The sequence below is a fragment of the Sapajus apella genome, unplaced genomic scaffold, assembly GCF_009761245.1.
Source record: "Sapajus apella isolate SASKATOON/1434 unplaced genomic scaffold, GSC_monkey_1.0 scaffold8, whole genome shotgun sequence".
In the NCBI taxonomy this organism is placed as follows: domain Eukaryota; kingdom Metazoa; phylum Chordata; class Mammalia; order Primates; family Cebidae; genus Sapajus; species Sapajus apella.
In genome coordinates this window covers 34,628,363-34,644,240 of record NW_022436948.1, presented here as the reverse complement: position 1 = coordinate 34,644,240, position 15,878 = coordinate 34,628,363, and the positions used below count along the sequence as shown (strand labels likewise).

The window sequence follows — 15,878 nt, the reverse complement described above, 5'->3', positions numbered from 1 at the left end:
CAAACCCTGTGCTGTATAGATCTCTTCAGACTACTAAAATCATAAAACTCTCCTTGCTTTTCAGCCACTGTTCTTACTCTGCTAGACATTTGTTCACATTTACATTAATTAAAATATTCCTTAGAATTTTATACCTGATATTTTCTGCCTTCAGTATAAATTCTCTTTCCTGGGGTAACAGCTCCAGGGAGTTATTTTAATCATGGTAATATGAATGGATTGATTAATTAATTAGATATAAAATAACATACTAAATTCATATTCCAAAAATGTACATTTTTTCACATTTTAGCCTGTCTTCAGTTGGAATATATCTTACAATATTGATGTAGCAGTGATTTTTTTCTCTTTATTAGAAATATATAAAATAATTCATCTTGAAATGGGTGATGTCTTACATCTGAAGATATATGATAACTTACCTGCTCTGCCATCATTATAGTCATCTAGTCACTGGAGAACCCTTTTTTTTGTCATTCAGTGTGAAACCTCAAGGGTTGTACCTTACAATAAATTTCCTTAGCTTCATCAGTGGGAGTGAAGTGAGTTTAGCGCAGAGCGATATAAATGATAGTACTTCTTACATCAAAATCCTTATACTTTGAACAGACACTTTATCAAGTGGCTGAGCAAACACAGCGGTTTTTGAAGTATTTGAAGAGCCATTGAATTTAAGAGTCTTCATGCCTTCACTGTTCTTTAATCTTATTAGTACAGGCCTCCTTCAGAACATTGGCTCTTCCTTGGTTCAAATTTAAGGATGTAGATTATAAAATAATGCTGAAAACTTCTTATCTACTTAAACTTGTTGATAGATATATCAAATACTTAGGAAGCTCTTCAATTTAAAATAAGAAGTCATAATATTTTAAAATGCTATCCAAATTGGTAGGGACCTATTTGATCTCCCTTAAAAAACTATAAAAAAATTGTCATTCTCTCCCTACTATTTTTTTCCAATTGAACAAGGTAAATTTTATGTTCCAATATTTTGTATTTGCTAACAAAAAGATCAGATGGATCAAATGAATAAGAAATGGACCAGAACAAGTATAGCAAATCTCATATATTTAAACATCAACATGACTGTTAAGAATGGCAAACTCATAAATCTAATTGTGTCAGTAATTTAGATGGATATCATTTTATCTGATTTTCCTATTTTCATTATTCTATTGTCATATTCATTCTGGCCTCTTGATTCTTGGAATATTTTTGGATGTTTGGATATTTGTCCCCTCGAGATCTCATGTTGAAGTGTGATTCCAGTGTTGAAGGTGGGTCCTGGTGGAGGTGTTTGGGACATAAAAGAAGATTCTTCATGAATGACTGGTGCCTTCCCCATGGTAACAAGTGAGTTCTCACTCACATGAGAGCTGGTTGTTTAAAGGAGCTTCATACCTCCTCCTTGCTCTCTCTTGCTCCCTTTCTTTCAATGTTACATTCCTGGACCTCTTCTCCTTCTGCCATGATTGTAAGCTTCTTAGGGCCCTCACCAAAAGCAGATCCCAGCATCATGCTTCCTGTATGTATGGCTTGCAGAACCATGAGCCAAAATAAACCTCTTTCTTTTGTGAACTACAAAGTCTCAAACATAGCAATATAAAGAATTTCAACCTGAGAAATAAACAAGAAACTGTATAACACTGCCTTATTCTTGGCATAAAATTGGTGTTACCTGTAGAGAATAGGGTCATTAGATCTACATTTGATTTGTGTGTACCTCCCAGCTCTGCCACTTAAACTTGGGCACAACTGTTCTCCCTTCCACTTCTGTTTCCCTAACTTTGCCTCAGTTTCCTTACTTTAGAGTACTGTCACTTATACTTCTAAATCTCAGTCTATTTATCTTCTTTCCCACTGTCAGCAATTAGCCATAGTTAATGATCCCTGGCCTGTTTTTAGAATCCTGACTGGTTTTCCTTACTTGGTCTTTCCACCGTCTGTTTTATACTCCCTGCAACCTCTGGGTTAATTATCTTGATTGCCATTCCCAATCTCAAGAATTTTAAACACTATCACACTTAAGTAACAAAGTAAGTTTTAAGACCCCAGCCCAGCCTTCAAAAGTCTTTATATATGGCTTGTCAATTATGTTTTTCCTCCTTGACTCTCCCTCTCATTGCATATTGCTTTTTAGTCTACTTATGCGTGTTCATATGCATGCCTAATCTCCCTTTACAGGCTGTAAGTCACATGTAATAGAAGACCATACCTTAGTTATTTTTGTTTCTTGCACAATATCTTGTACATTATATGTACATAATAAATGAATGGGGGAGTAAAGATAATTTATTATACTTATGTCAATTATTAAAAAAAAATTAATTTGGCTTTTCTTGGTCAGCGTTGTCATCCTGAATATCAGTTTCAAAAGTTTTATTGGGAACCAATTATGAGAAGGTCTTCTGTTAGGTGTAGGGAGGTAGCTACAGATAACAGATTAACTTTTAAGGTGTCCTGCTAAATTTATTCTATGTGCTATGTATTGGAAAACATATAACAAAGGTAGTTTAAAACAAGTATAAAGTGGCTTTGAGTCATACTTTCAGAGATAATTTTTCATAGAAAAGGGATGATATAGGAATTGTGGTGCTGTGTAGGTCCCATATCATGTATGTATGTATTGTATATCTCTGTGTATGTGCATGCACGTGAGAGAGAGTGAGGCAGTACTCGAGTGAGAGAACATGCAAAACAAATCAGTTGCTCAAATAACCTCTTTACAAAGGTTTGTTCTAATCGTAAGCAGTATTCATAAAACATGGAGTTTTCTGATACTTGAGTGATATATGGTAGCAAATCACAATTGTAAAGCTTTTTCATACTCATTATCTTTTACCTAGTGTTTACATTTCTTGAAATTTCTGGATTTTAGAAGCCACATTTTCTAAAGGAAGCTATTGTTTTCTCTAAGTGATATAGACACAGAACTGGGTGATTGCACAATTGGATATAGAAAAATTTTTTCATTAAATTATAGGTCAGAGAAGCATGTATAACTAATGTTTGGCAACTTTATGGCTTTTATAAGCTTTTTCTTTATGTCTACCAACTATATAAAGTAAGTAGATTCTAACATTTTCAATATGATGATCTCTTTCAGTGTCAAAGAGAAATGAATCCTTATATAATAATGTTTCTTCTACTTTCCTTTGAAAAAGTATAGGCCAAAACTTTTGTAACTTTAAAATTGCATTTTTTGGTGTGCGAAGCTCAGTCTGTACTTTATTACAGGAAAAGCATGTAAAATGATGGATACATAATTTTTATTTTACTGTAGCATTGAAAATAATGGTTAAATATTATTTCATTCTGTATCAGAAAAACAATTTTGTTGAGAACATTTTCCTTTATTAAGAAAAAATTTTAAAAAGCATGCCAGGCACGGTAGCTCATGTCTATAATCCCAGCAGCTTAAGAGGCCAAAGTGGGCAGATCGCTTTGGCTCACGAGTTCGATTGAGACCAGCCTGGGCAACACGGCAAAACCCATCTCTTCAAAAAAATACAAAAACCAGTGTGGTGGCACGTGCCTGTGGCCTCAACTACTTGGGAGGCTGAGGTGGGATGAATTGCTTGAGCCTTGGCTCACCGGCAGAGGTTTCAGCAAGCCAAGATCGTGCCTCTACACTGCAGCCGGGATGACAGCCAGCCCCTGCCTCAAAAAGGAAAAAAAAAAAAATGCGCAAAGTAGATGAGTAAATTCTTATTTTTAGTTTTGGAACCTTAAATAATTTTCCTGTAACATTTAAAAAAATTATAGTTCAGGTGACTAAAATGAAAGTGTTCATAGGAGGAAGTAGTCATCTCTAGTATTATTGAAAAGTTGAATTTGGTTAGGATGGGGTTCAGAACATGCTACCCCAAAATGTGCCACTTTGGCTTGTTGATTATTTTGAGTTGAAGCTGTTTGAGAAACAACAGATGCTCTTTGATCTCCTACTTTCCACCTAAAAGCAAATCATAAAATTGCCCGTGAGAAAAGTGGCTTTCCTGTGCCCATAATAGGAGACATTCTTATCACTAGAGATTGGGAAGCCACACTGAAATAGACCTGTACAAACAAACCTACTAAAACAACCCCTGTCTTCCATCACTCTCCTCCATATATTTCCTAATTGCTTTCCCACAATTCACTGTCCCCAGCACAAGCTCTTATGTCTTACCACATTCCCATAACTGATCATTATTGTGTAAAAGGTATATAAAGTGTTTAGGCCTAATGGCTTCTTTTCTTCTTTTAACTTTTAGGTTCGGGGGTACATGTGCAGGCTTGTTACTGAGTAAATTAGCTGTTTGGGGGGTTTGGTGCACAGATTATTTTGTCACCCAGGTAATAAGCATAGTACCTGATGGGTAATTTTTCCATCCTCACCCTCTTCCCAACTTCTACCCTCAAGTAGGCCCTGATGTCTGTTAAATCAACCCAGGAATAGAAAATCTAATGCCTCATGTTCTCAATTATAAGTGTGCACTAAACATTGCGTACACATGGACACAAAGAAGGGAACAATATAATCTTCATTTTAATAATAAAAAACATGTATATTCTTTGAAATATAGTGTCAAATGTGCATAATAACATAATTTAGTCTTTAGACAATGCCTAATGCATATATAGATTCCCAGCCCCTTATAATATACTCACTCAGTGAGAACTTAAAATAGAATATAGCTACCAGTCAGTGATTCTTAATGCCTAGGTTGGGAACCATTGCTTTTGATGATATGCTTATCTTATTTAGCCACTGCTATCAAAAGCCTATGTTGTTAACCAATAATTCATTAATTGATATTTTAATTCAGTTGTTTTTTAAAGCACTCTAGATCATTATTTTCTAAACTCTACTGTTTTAGTTTTTGGAAGATTTTTTCCAAGTATTTAGTGAACTGGAATGAAGAACAAAAGCTAAACTTCTATTTCAATAGTTTTTATATTCCACAATGTTTCATTATTTGCCATGTCTTTGATTATTTATTTTCATTATCCATATTTCAGCACTAAATATTTTGGTAGGCTTAAGTCATTTTCTGCTATGCTGAGTGACTTTAAATGTCCCTCTGCCTAGTATTCATCATTTGAATCTCAGTCTTTCTCTCTTTCTCAGCACAGTAATATTCTGATTATCAGTTTCAATTTGAATTAGAAAAGCCTGACCTGGATTGACTAAAATGGAGGCAACCCTGCTAGCAAAATTTCCTGTAGCATGTCCATCTTCATCTCTGACTTAGACAAAAATTTTCAAGGGTTGAAAATGCTGGCTCATTGTTCATTGCTCACAGGTTCTATTAATGTCATAATTTTTGCAGTAATGAAAGTATACTAACATTTATGAGATTAATGATTTATTTACCAGAAAATCAAAACAAAAACACTTAAACTATCTGTGTTTCTACTTAGGCTGGAAGAAACTTGAGATTTCTCAGATACCAATGCATATTTAATTGTGGATTTTTGTATCAAGTACCATTTCTAGATATTTTGAGCCTAATAAGTTTGAACATAATGATAGCTTTTATTAATGTTGCTGTAAATATGGTAATATTATCTAACAACTTGTGGAAAATCAGATGTTCAGTTCAGATGCAACGATCCATTTTCTTTTTTGAATTTTTTTTATCTGAAGTTGGTTGAACTCACGATGCAAAATCCACAGATATGGAAGGCTGACTGTATGTATTTAGTAATATATGTAGCAGACACACGGAGACAGTATAACTATTAGTAAATATTTAAAAGTTGACTACATTTTGAACTTATTCTTTATGACTTGTCTAGGTAGAAATAATATAATCCCAAGGAGCAAAATTTCTGTTCAGTGTGGGGAATAATTTATAACAAGTGGAATAGGTTGCTCGAAGAGAAAGGTAGATTAGGTATGTTTCGTCCCAGGCTGGTGATCACCTGATGAGTCGTGAAGGAAGTATAACAGGAATCTCATGGGTGTGTGCAGTAGGTAGCCTATGAAACCCCTTTCAAACATGAGAATTTCTGAACAAAGAATTTCTGAAAGAAGAATTGAGTTCTCAGCAGAAATTATGATTTAATACTGCTCAAATACTCACTTTTAAATTTCTCTCTCAGCAAATATTTTACAATGTCTCATTCAACTCCTCGACTGTTGTTAACTCCTTAAGAGCTATACATTCAAAATTGTGCTAGATTCAGATGCCGCAGAGTATGGAGGGCATCAGAGACTGGACCACAGCACTGACTTTTTTTCTGAGGCTTTTGAACATAATGGGCGTCCCTGTTCTCTTTTGGTAAGTAAGTTTCTTAACATATTTCCTGCCATTTTAATTTAACCTTTTATTCCTTTAGTAATGTTCTTGTTCAAATAAACAACTCTTCAAATAAGCAACATGGAATAAAAGCATGAAGGAAAGGAGTTAGGGAGAGGGGACTACACTTGGCCAGATGGAATATGTGGTACTGGACTAAATTGGATTTTTGGAAAATCTAATAGTAAAGGATATTTAGGGGACAATTGGCAAAAATTAAATATTAATAGGATTCAAAACTATTTCTCAAGAAATGAGCAGAAGGCAGTTTTTTTTATTTTTCTTTCAATTATGAATATTTCTATTCTTTATGCAAGAATTTTCACTTTCCTTCTGTTCTTGTTTTCTCCCTAACATTTTATATTAAGCATATTTCTACATTATTGACTAGCAAATGAAGTTTAATTTAAAACACCTTAAAGGAGTCAAGGAAAAATGTATCTTTCTTTCATGTAGTAAATTGAAGACTGAATTCATTCTAGTTATAAAATTCTCTGGATTTCTTATATTACTGAAGGAAGCATTATATAACTAATTTTTACATTGTGATGTTGACACAAATAGAATGATAGAATGTTACTTTAAACTACTAGATTAAAATTCTTTTAAATATGTAGAATTTAGTAAGTCTCTAGATTCAGGGAAATTCTTTATTTAATTTATGGCCATATAGTAGGCTCAAAGCCACATCTACCATTCCTAATTCCAGGAGGTATCTAACAAATATATAACTTTACCATAGCTGTTAAAGCTCTTATTTCATTAAATTCTCTCACTTTTCAAAAGTTTAGGTATAAAGTCAGGCATGAGAATGGCACCCCTAGGTCTTCCATTTTTCTGTTATTTTCTCACCTCTTAGAGTGATGCCAGCAATGAGCTTAGTAAGCAGCCGTATTATACGTAAAGGTGGTAGGCCAAAGGTCACAGCATAAAATAACTGAAAAGAGCAGGGATTACAAAGATTGAGTTGCTGGATTATGGGCTGTGAGGAAAGTGCAGTGAAAAGTCCTATGAGAATTAGGTGTTACCCTAAATGTATGTGTGTGCATATGGGTGTGTGTTGATGATGACATTGATACAGCTTTAGATATATTTGGAGAATGATATATGTTTTTAAGAGAGAAGGCTCAAGGGTAGTATCACATTCTTCAAGGAATTATTACTGTAGTCAGTGAGAACATTCAATTTTGACTTGTAAAATAAGATTGATAAAAATAGTTTTGAAAGTGAGTAAGAAAATTACCATAAAGTCCTGAAATAATCAAAAGAGTTAGAGGCCCTTAGGGGTTAGGAAAGATGACGGAGCTCACAAAGGGGAGTCGTGGGGAAGGAGCAACTGACTGCAGTAAAACTGAACTTTCACCAATTAAACTAGACTGGAAAGAGTTGGAAAAACTCTTACCCAGTCAGCTTTTCTAAATGTCCACATATCCCAACAGGCTCCTGCTAAGGAGAGCCTGATGGTATTGTGAAAAGATCACAAAACAGCATGGCAGAGAACCTGGCATCCTGCCCCTAGTCTGCCATTTACTCACTGAGAAATTGAGTAATTTAACTTTTTTGCACTGCACTTTCCCCACCTGTAAAATGAGGATTATTCCTATTATCTTACCTACGGCAAGAGATTCTTAGGACGCATAAACTCATAAACATGGCCAAGCTTTATAGAAACTGTAAAATGCTATTTCACTTGTGTTTTAAAGTTGTTATTGTCATGGTTAGGCAATTATTATTTAGTAGTTTCAACATGTCAAAATACTAAGTGTTTTAAGGACAAACAATTAAGAATACCTTCTCCCAACTTTGGGGAAATTATAATCTTAGGCGACAACTCAGACTCTTTGGAGGTGGGCAAAAAATACCTTGGCATCCTTTCAATTTCGTGAGAGTAAAGATATGCTGGCATTATTAAAACAAGCCAACTTACCAGTTTCGGCAACATCAGGAGATTACTTTTCAAGCACTAATTGCATTGATCTCACCAATGTGAAAAATGCATTTTTAAATTATCAGGTAGAATAAAGAATATCTCGTAAGCGTCAATAATAAATACATAGAGGAGGACAGAACTGCAAGGACATGAGAAATAGAAAAGAGCTTAACACTGCTGTAGGAGAATTCTAATCCAACGCAGTCCATGAGATAAGGGCTAGCCCTCTCTTCCCAGCAGCAGCATCCTGTTTCTGATGACTACGGGTGCTTCAGGAATTACTCATTTAAATACACCTTTAGGCTCCAGATGATATGATCACTGGTTTTGATGTCAGATTAAGGGATCCCACCCAGATCAGTAAAATACAGAAAATCTAGGAAAACAGGTTTCCTTCTTACCCAAGTTATTCAGCAAAGGGCCAGAGGGGGGAAAAAAAACCACATTAACAAATGTACCTATTCTAACAATGCTTCATTATAAGAAAACTCCTCATTAAACTGACTCATATGTGCTGGGATCTGGTGGAGTTCCTTAAACATGACCGTAAATCCTGTAGGTCTTTTTGTTTTGTTTTGTTTTGTTTTGTTTATTTTGTTTTGAGACAGAGCCTCGCTCTGTCGCCCAGGCTGGAGTGCAGTGGTGCAATCTTGGCTCACTGGAACCTCCACCTCCCAGGTTCAAGCAATTCTTTGCCTCAGCCTTCCATATGAATCAAAACTATTTGCCGTATAAATCAAAACTATTTTCTGAATAGCCTCCCAAGTAGCTGGGATTACAGGCACCAGCCAGCACGCCCAGCAAATTTTTGTATTTTTAGTAGAGACAGGGTGTCACCATATTGATCAGGCTGGTCTCAAATTTCTGGCCTCAGGTGATCTGCCTGCCTCAGCCTCCCAAAGTGTTGGGATTATAGGCATAAGCCACCATGCCCAGCCTAGTCCTGTAGGTCTTATACCACTTCTAGTGAGATCACTCACGCTTCCCATACTCACAGACTAAAAGGAAGAAGGAAGAACAAGATATAACTTTTCCTTCTTCCTTAATATTTTTTCCTATCATAACTAGTACACAGCATTTGCTAAAGCTTAATTTGCAAACTTAATAATCCAAAGGATCTGCTGAATAAGTGTCAAATCTGTTTTCAAAGATAGCAACAAACAGCTTGAAGGAATCTTAAAATAGCCATACATGCTGCAGCATCCGCAGGTACTGCTCTAGCTCCCTCAGTTGTCTCTGCGTGCTCCCTCCATTGAAACTGTGAAGCCAGGGGATAACTGCATGTATGCCACCGTTGAAACCTATTTGCTAAGGTCAGAGTATGTCACAGATGTCGAAAAGCAATAGGGCAGAGCTCCACCAGTCTGCTTTACTGGCAGTTATTGGAAACTCCATTTTAGCGTAATCATTTCTCTATATTTTGATTCCTGATACAGGAACTTAGCATGTTAACCTGTATGTTAATCAGTGTGCTGGAAGCAAGGGACTTCCTTTCTCTTTTCTGCTTCATAAAATAAAATTCCATGACACAAATGGGAGAAAAGAGATTATTGAGTCTTAAATGAAGTAGATTTCTGTATAGTAACTGAATGATGATGATGAAAATGAGAATAAAGCAACAGGTTTAGCACTAATTATTTTGGCAATTAGGCTTCTTATCAATAAGAAGTAATCTGTTTACTCTCATTCTAAATTTGGAGGTTCAAAAGTAGATTGATTTAAATGTAGGATTTGGTATAGATGTATCATTTTATTACCCCTCAGTTGTAAGTTGTAATACAACTTAACAGTTGGAAAATCTCTTTTGCTCTATTCAAAATTATGAAAATACTGTTTTTTGGAAGAAAGAAAATCTGAATTTTTAGTTCACTTTTTTAATGTTTATAAATTAGATGAGCTGATATGCATTTCTATACAGGAATACTAGCATCAATTTTCTCCTAACCCCAGTGCAAAATAATGAGAATTAGAATAAAAGAATACAATGCATTTTTTCTTAGAAAATTATTTTATGAACTAAAGCATACATGTGAAAACTAAAATTATTTTATATCACCTTTATTTTTCAAAAAACTGTAATTATGAAAAAAATGTGTGTATGTAAACTATGAAAGAATCTGAAGACTTTTTCATTGAATGATGTTTTGTTTGTTTTTTGTGAGACAGAGCCCAGGCTGGAGTGCAGTGGTGAAATCTTCCCAAGCAATTCTCCTGCCTCAGCCTCCTGAATAGCTGGTATTACAGCCACATACCACTACGCCCAGCTAATTTTTGTATTTCTAGTAGAGACAACGTTTCATCATGTTGGCCAGGCTGGTCTGGAACTTGTGACCTCAGGTGATCTACCTGCCTCGGCCTCCTAAAGTGCTGGGATTACAGGCATGAGGCACCATGCCCAGCCCACTGCATGTTTTCATTGTACCAGAATTATATGTGTATGTGCTATTTCTAAACTTAACAACTTCTGAGATAATTTTTTAAATAGCCTTTAAAGAATTAAATATTTTTTTTTAATTTTAAAATGTTCTTTTTTTAAAATGTTTGACACCCTGTTTTCAAAAATGTGTAATTAGATTTTGTAACTCAGTTATTAGCCCTAGAGGAAAATAACATTTTGCCTGAATGACATAAAATAGACCATTATGTGAACAGTTATTTTTTTAGTCACACTCATGGTTAGTGTAATAATTAACTCATTAAAGTCATCAAAATAACTGAGTAGATTAGCATGCATTTGACTCTTAATAAATGAATTGGATTGTACTGTGCTATTTTGATTCTTTGTGAAGAGCTGACTATTCATATAGCTAGAAAAAAATGAAACTCATGGCTGTATACTACATTGTTTCATGTTCTTTTTCTTTTTCTTTTTTTTCTTTTGAGACAGAGTCTCACTCAGTCGCCCAGACGGGAGTGTAGTGATGCAATCTCAGCTCACTGCAACCTCCGCCTCCCAGGCCCAAGCCATTCTCCTGCTTCAACCTCCCAAATAGCTGGAATTACAGGTTCCTGCCATCATGCCTGGCTAATTTTTGTATTTTTAGTAGAGACAAAGTTTCACCATGTTGGCCAGACTGGTCTTGAACTCCTGACCTCAGGTGATCTGTCCTCCTTGGCTTCCCTAAGTGCTGGGATTAGAGGCTCAGTGTCACGTGTTCTTAATGTGATTCTAGGTATAAAATGTTTAGGGCTTATAGGCTAATAAATGGGTATAGAGATATGTTTATCAGCATGCATATTATCTGTAACATGCATAATAAGTGGCTTCTAGATATAGTTACATCAATATGCTTTTTATATTTAAATATACTAAAATAATTGTGTTTAAATCTACTTAAATATGTTCATGTTTCTTTTCTCTTGCCATATGAATCAAAACTATTTTCTGAATTAAAATGATAAAATGAGACTTACAGAGCCAACACTTAGACTAAATTTTAGGAACCCCAAATTGTTCATGTCTGTAATTGTCTCATCATAAGGGTTAGCTCTGATTATCTTAAGTTCTTTTGTATAATTAGTAGTAATTTCCTAACCACTAAGAAAATTGATTTGCATACTCAGAAGAAAACTCAAAATCCCATAAGTAGCCATAGTTAAGAAAAATCACTTGCTCAGGGAAATTCTTCCATGTTGCCTGTACCACAAGGGCTCTGGAGCAAAATAAAACACATTCTGGTAATTAACACTGCAGTGAAATATATGTATATAATTATAAAATATTCCTGTTAATGATATTATACAATGTGAACCACAGGTTTTATTTTTGTTTTGTTTTGTTTTGTTTTGTTGTTTTTTAGCATATTGCATTAAGAGGTCTCTAAGTAAATGACCAAAGTGTCATTATAAATCTCCTTACATAAAAGGACCAGCATCAGTTAGTGAGTATTCTTGAAGTATTTTTAACCATTAAATACCAAAATGGAAATATATTGCACTGCATATATTACAAACCTGGAACTTTGTTTATCGTGTTAAAAAAAATTCTTAAATTTAGAGAAGCTCAAATGCCAAAACATCAAAGAGTAAGATTCTTTCTAAATTATCATTATGTAATTATTATATTTCTTTAACAAAATAATGAGGTTATGAATGAAAGCATAGGATCCAAATCTGAGCTATATCACTATAACACACACTTACAGGGACCTATCATTATTTATCCTAGGCCTGACTAATGTGTTTCACTGCAACTTTCTCAGGAGGCTTGGACTTTAAATTAGAGTATTTTTACCTGCATTGTAGGAGAGTACTCTATCAAAGAAATGTTTTGAATGTAGAGGGAACCGAAATTCTTTTGTCCAGTTTCTGGTTCTACTGAAATATTTAGATGGTTTTCAGTTTTAGATTACTCATGGCAGAACAATTCAGAACCACTCAAATTGTAACCTTCTGTCCCACTGATTAGTTAAATTCAGTTACTGTGATCTCCAAAATGAAATATGTAGACCAGACCCCCTAGTAAGTACATGGGAAACTCCTTTAGAAGGGTAGGTCACTGTCTCAATTTGTACCTGTTTTGATGGGATGGATTGAGTCAGACTGTTGGTTTATTTCTCTTTCTTTGCTTTGGTTTGTGTTCATTTTGTCTGTAGTTTGATTATGGAAATGTGCCCTCCTTTGGACTGGATCAGTCTGGATCTTTGGTAATAGTCCTGCTTTATTTGTGGATAACTCCAGCTTCCTTTCATTGAATCAGTCTCATAACATCTTATGTATCTCAAAAAGAAAACATTGCATAGAAAGGATTGTATTAGCAGTGAAATTCTGATGTGGTGTGATAGTTATAAGATATAAATACAATGTGTAAACTATAGGGAAATAGTTTGTAGCACTGAAATGCGTGGTTTTCTCACACTTAGTGACTACACGGATGTAATATTTATCTTTTTGGAAATATTGGGCTGCAAAACAGACCATGAAACATTGAGCTACACAGTGACTATTGGCATTTGTTAATCTTTTTCAGATGATATTCATTCCCTAAATCACTATTACTTTTAATTGAAGATTAGAGAAACTGTTCTCTAGCCATTAAATCCAGAATATAAATTCCTTTAAATGCCACCATTTTAAAACTGCTTTAACTTTTTTGATGTTCAAAACCAACCAACTGTATTGATATGTCTGACTTTTTTTGAAGAGTAATATCAGTTCTTTATTGTGAAACCTTAAGAGAAAACATTGTGTTCCTTTGCAGAGTTGAGATCCATTGGACATACAAGCCTCATTCTGTGAAAATCGACCATTTTATCTTTTATTTTAACTTTTTTCCTAAAGTCATGTTTGCTTTGCACCTTCACTGTGGTTCTAACCTCTGCAAGCCTTTTTTTTTTTTTTCCCCATCAGGCAAGCTTTCATTTAGAGATAAAGTAACTGAAAATAGTAAAATGTCAGCAAAGTCAGAAATGAAGAGAGATTGTCACAATGACAACCATCAATAATATTATTTTTACTGTTTGCTTTGTTAATATTGTTTGAACTAGCATATAAGTAAGCATTAAGCAGTTCAAATCACTTTTCAATTTTATAAAAAATTTTTCAGGTATATTAGAGAATACTTTGTTAAATATGCACCCGTTGATCCACTATTATTTCTTTGTTCATTGTTGATTTTTAAAATTCAGTCATCATGAACATCTACCTTGTCCAATAGCACCAATTGAGAGTTAGAAATAAAATGTATAACTTCTGCTTTTGTAAAGCTCATAGTCTAATGAGGGAAGTAGATGGTAAACTTGAAAAATCATTCACCAATTGTGTTAAGTGTTCAGAAGAGCTGCCATAATTGGAAATGGAGAACCTACCTTATCTAGTGTTGTCAAGGAAAGCCTCTCCATATAACTGGGATTTCTCCAAGGCATAAGGAACCAGAAAGGCAAAGAGTGTTTACAGCAGAAGTCACATCATAGGCAAAGATCCAACAAAAGGGGAGTGTTTGATGTGTCCAGGAAACTGAAAGCCTCCTGAGGCTGGAGTATAGTGTGTGAAGATGCAAGCAAGGAACTGAGCCGGGATACCAGATGTAGGCAGGGAGGAGCAGGTCAGGCCTGCTGTGCAGGCCGTGGAGAGAATCTGAATCCTAGTTTGAGTGCAATGGCAAGCTTACTCATTGGTTTAAATTGGAAAGCGGCCTAAAATAGAGTTAGGATTCCTTATATTTCAGTTTTTCTTCTTGAAAGGAAAAAAAAGACAAGATTTCAAATAAAAGTGTCTTGATGCAAAACCAGTGCTTTGTGTATTGCTTGTCTTCATCTAAGTGAAGTAGTAACATTGTAAACCGTAGGGCAGCCTTCCTTCACCACCTGATAGAGCCTCAACATGGCAAAACAGGGCCATTTATATCATTCTTATGTGAGGAGCATTGGTTTTCATTAAGTCGTATGGAGCCCTCTAGTGGTGGTTGCTTTATGGTAGTCATGTTGCTGCCAGAACTGTTGGAACTGGGAAATTGAGCCTTCTAAGAGCTGGGAAAATTGTAAAGATAACTGTACTTTAGACAAATGTGAGACTACATCATGCCTATGTTTCTTTGACATAATGACAGCCTGTTTGGTACTTTCTTCAGCTGCACTGACATAACTGTTTTGACGTAGGTGTACATTCCAAGCAGAGTGGCCCTCATCCTTCAGAATGTGGATCCGCCGAATTGAAGAGGCCTGATTTCAGCTCCACCAGATGCAGATTTGTGTTTTGTTTTCTTGTTATCACTGTCACACAGCTTATAACATGTATACTTTTCAGAATACAGTTGTCTAGCCAAACCGTCAGGTGTCTAAAATTCAATATTGGTATATGCAAATACAGCAAACTTTTAAGAAGTAGATAGCAGAATATGTTGAAAATATTAGGAATCCTAGACCATATTTTCAAGCCATCAGAGAAGCTAGGATTAACAAATGGAAGAGTTATATATAATATGTTAAAATTTTGCTTTCCTGGCTAATTATTTGATTCTTTTAAATTCAAATTTGAATCATTTGTCATGTATGATTATTTCTGTTAAATGTATACAGTATTTAAGATGGATATTTGGTGGCTGTATTTGTTCTGATATCTTTTGGTCTAAATTATGAGGTCCCAAGATTGTTGCTTTTTTTTTTCAAATTGTGTCTAGAAATACTATAATTAATATAAAGTAGAGATATGAAATAAAGAATTATATCAAAGATAATTTAAAGCCATTACCTACTAACTCATCCTTGTCTCATTTTGTATAAGTTTTATTTTGTGATCTCTTGTCCACTTAGTATCTAGTTAAATCCCAATACCTCAATCTTTCTGAAACCCCCAAATGGTAATTGTAGCATTTCAGAAAATGTCTTTCATTTCAGTCAATAAAAAGCTTTTGTAAAATTGCCTTTGCTAATATTTATTTTGCTATATTATCATAGGGCTTGATTTTAAATGAATATTACTATGCCTTACCTCATTTCTAATACCTTTACCGTATACATTCTTCTCCATGCTTCCTACATGATGGACTGGGAAACATGGAGATTTTTTTTTTTCTTTAGGTACAATTTTATATCTTGAAATTATACTAACCAATTTTGATATCTAAGCTACTCCTTAGCTGTAAACCTAAACATTTTTAGAAGCTAAATTAAGTATCTCACTCAGTAGAATACTTCTTCATGAATTTGTCCCTTGGTCAATTAAAT

The 15,878-nt window shown here is 34.7% G+C and overlaps 1 protein-coding gene across 2 annotated transcripts in view; it reads left to right on the top strand.

The window, feature by feature from the left end:
- Positions 1-15,574, top strand: part of GBE1 (1,4-alpha-glucan branching enzyme 1) — a 266,870-nt gene extending 251,296 nt beyond the window's left edge. For both annotated transcript variants that reach the window (XM_032277180.1, XM_032277182.1), the window contains 2 exons: positions 6,149-6,266; positions 14,811-15,574. In XM_032277180.1, the coding sequence (XP_032133071.1) occupies positions 6,149-6,266; positions 14,811-14,867 (175 nt within the window). In that variant the 3' untranslated portion in view covers positions 14,868-15,574. The remainder of the gene's footprint in view (positions 1-6,148; positions 6,267-14,810) is intronic.
- Positions 15,575-15,878: the final 304 nt, after the last annotated feature.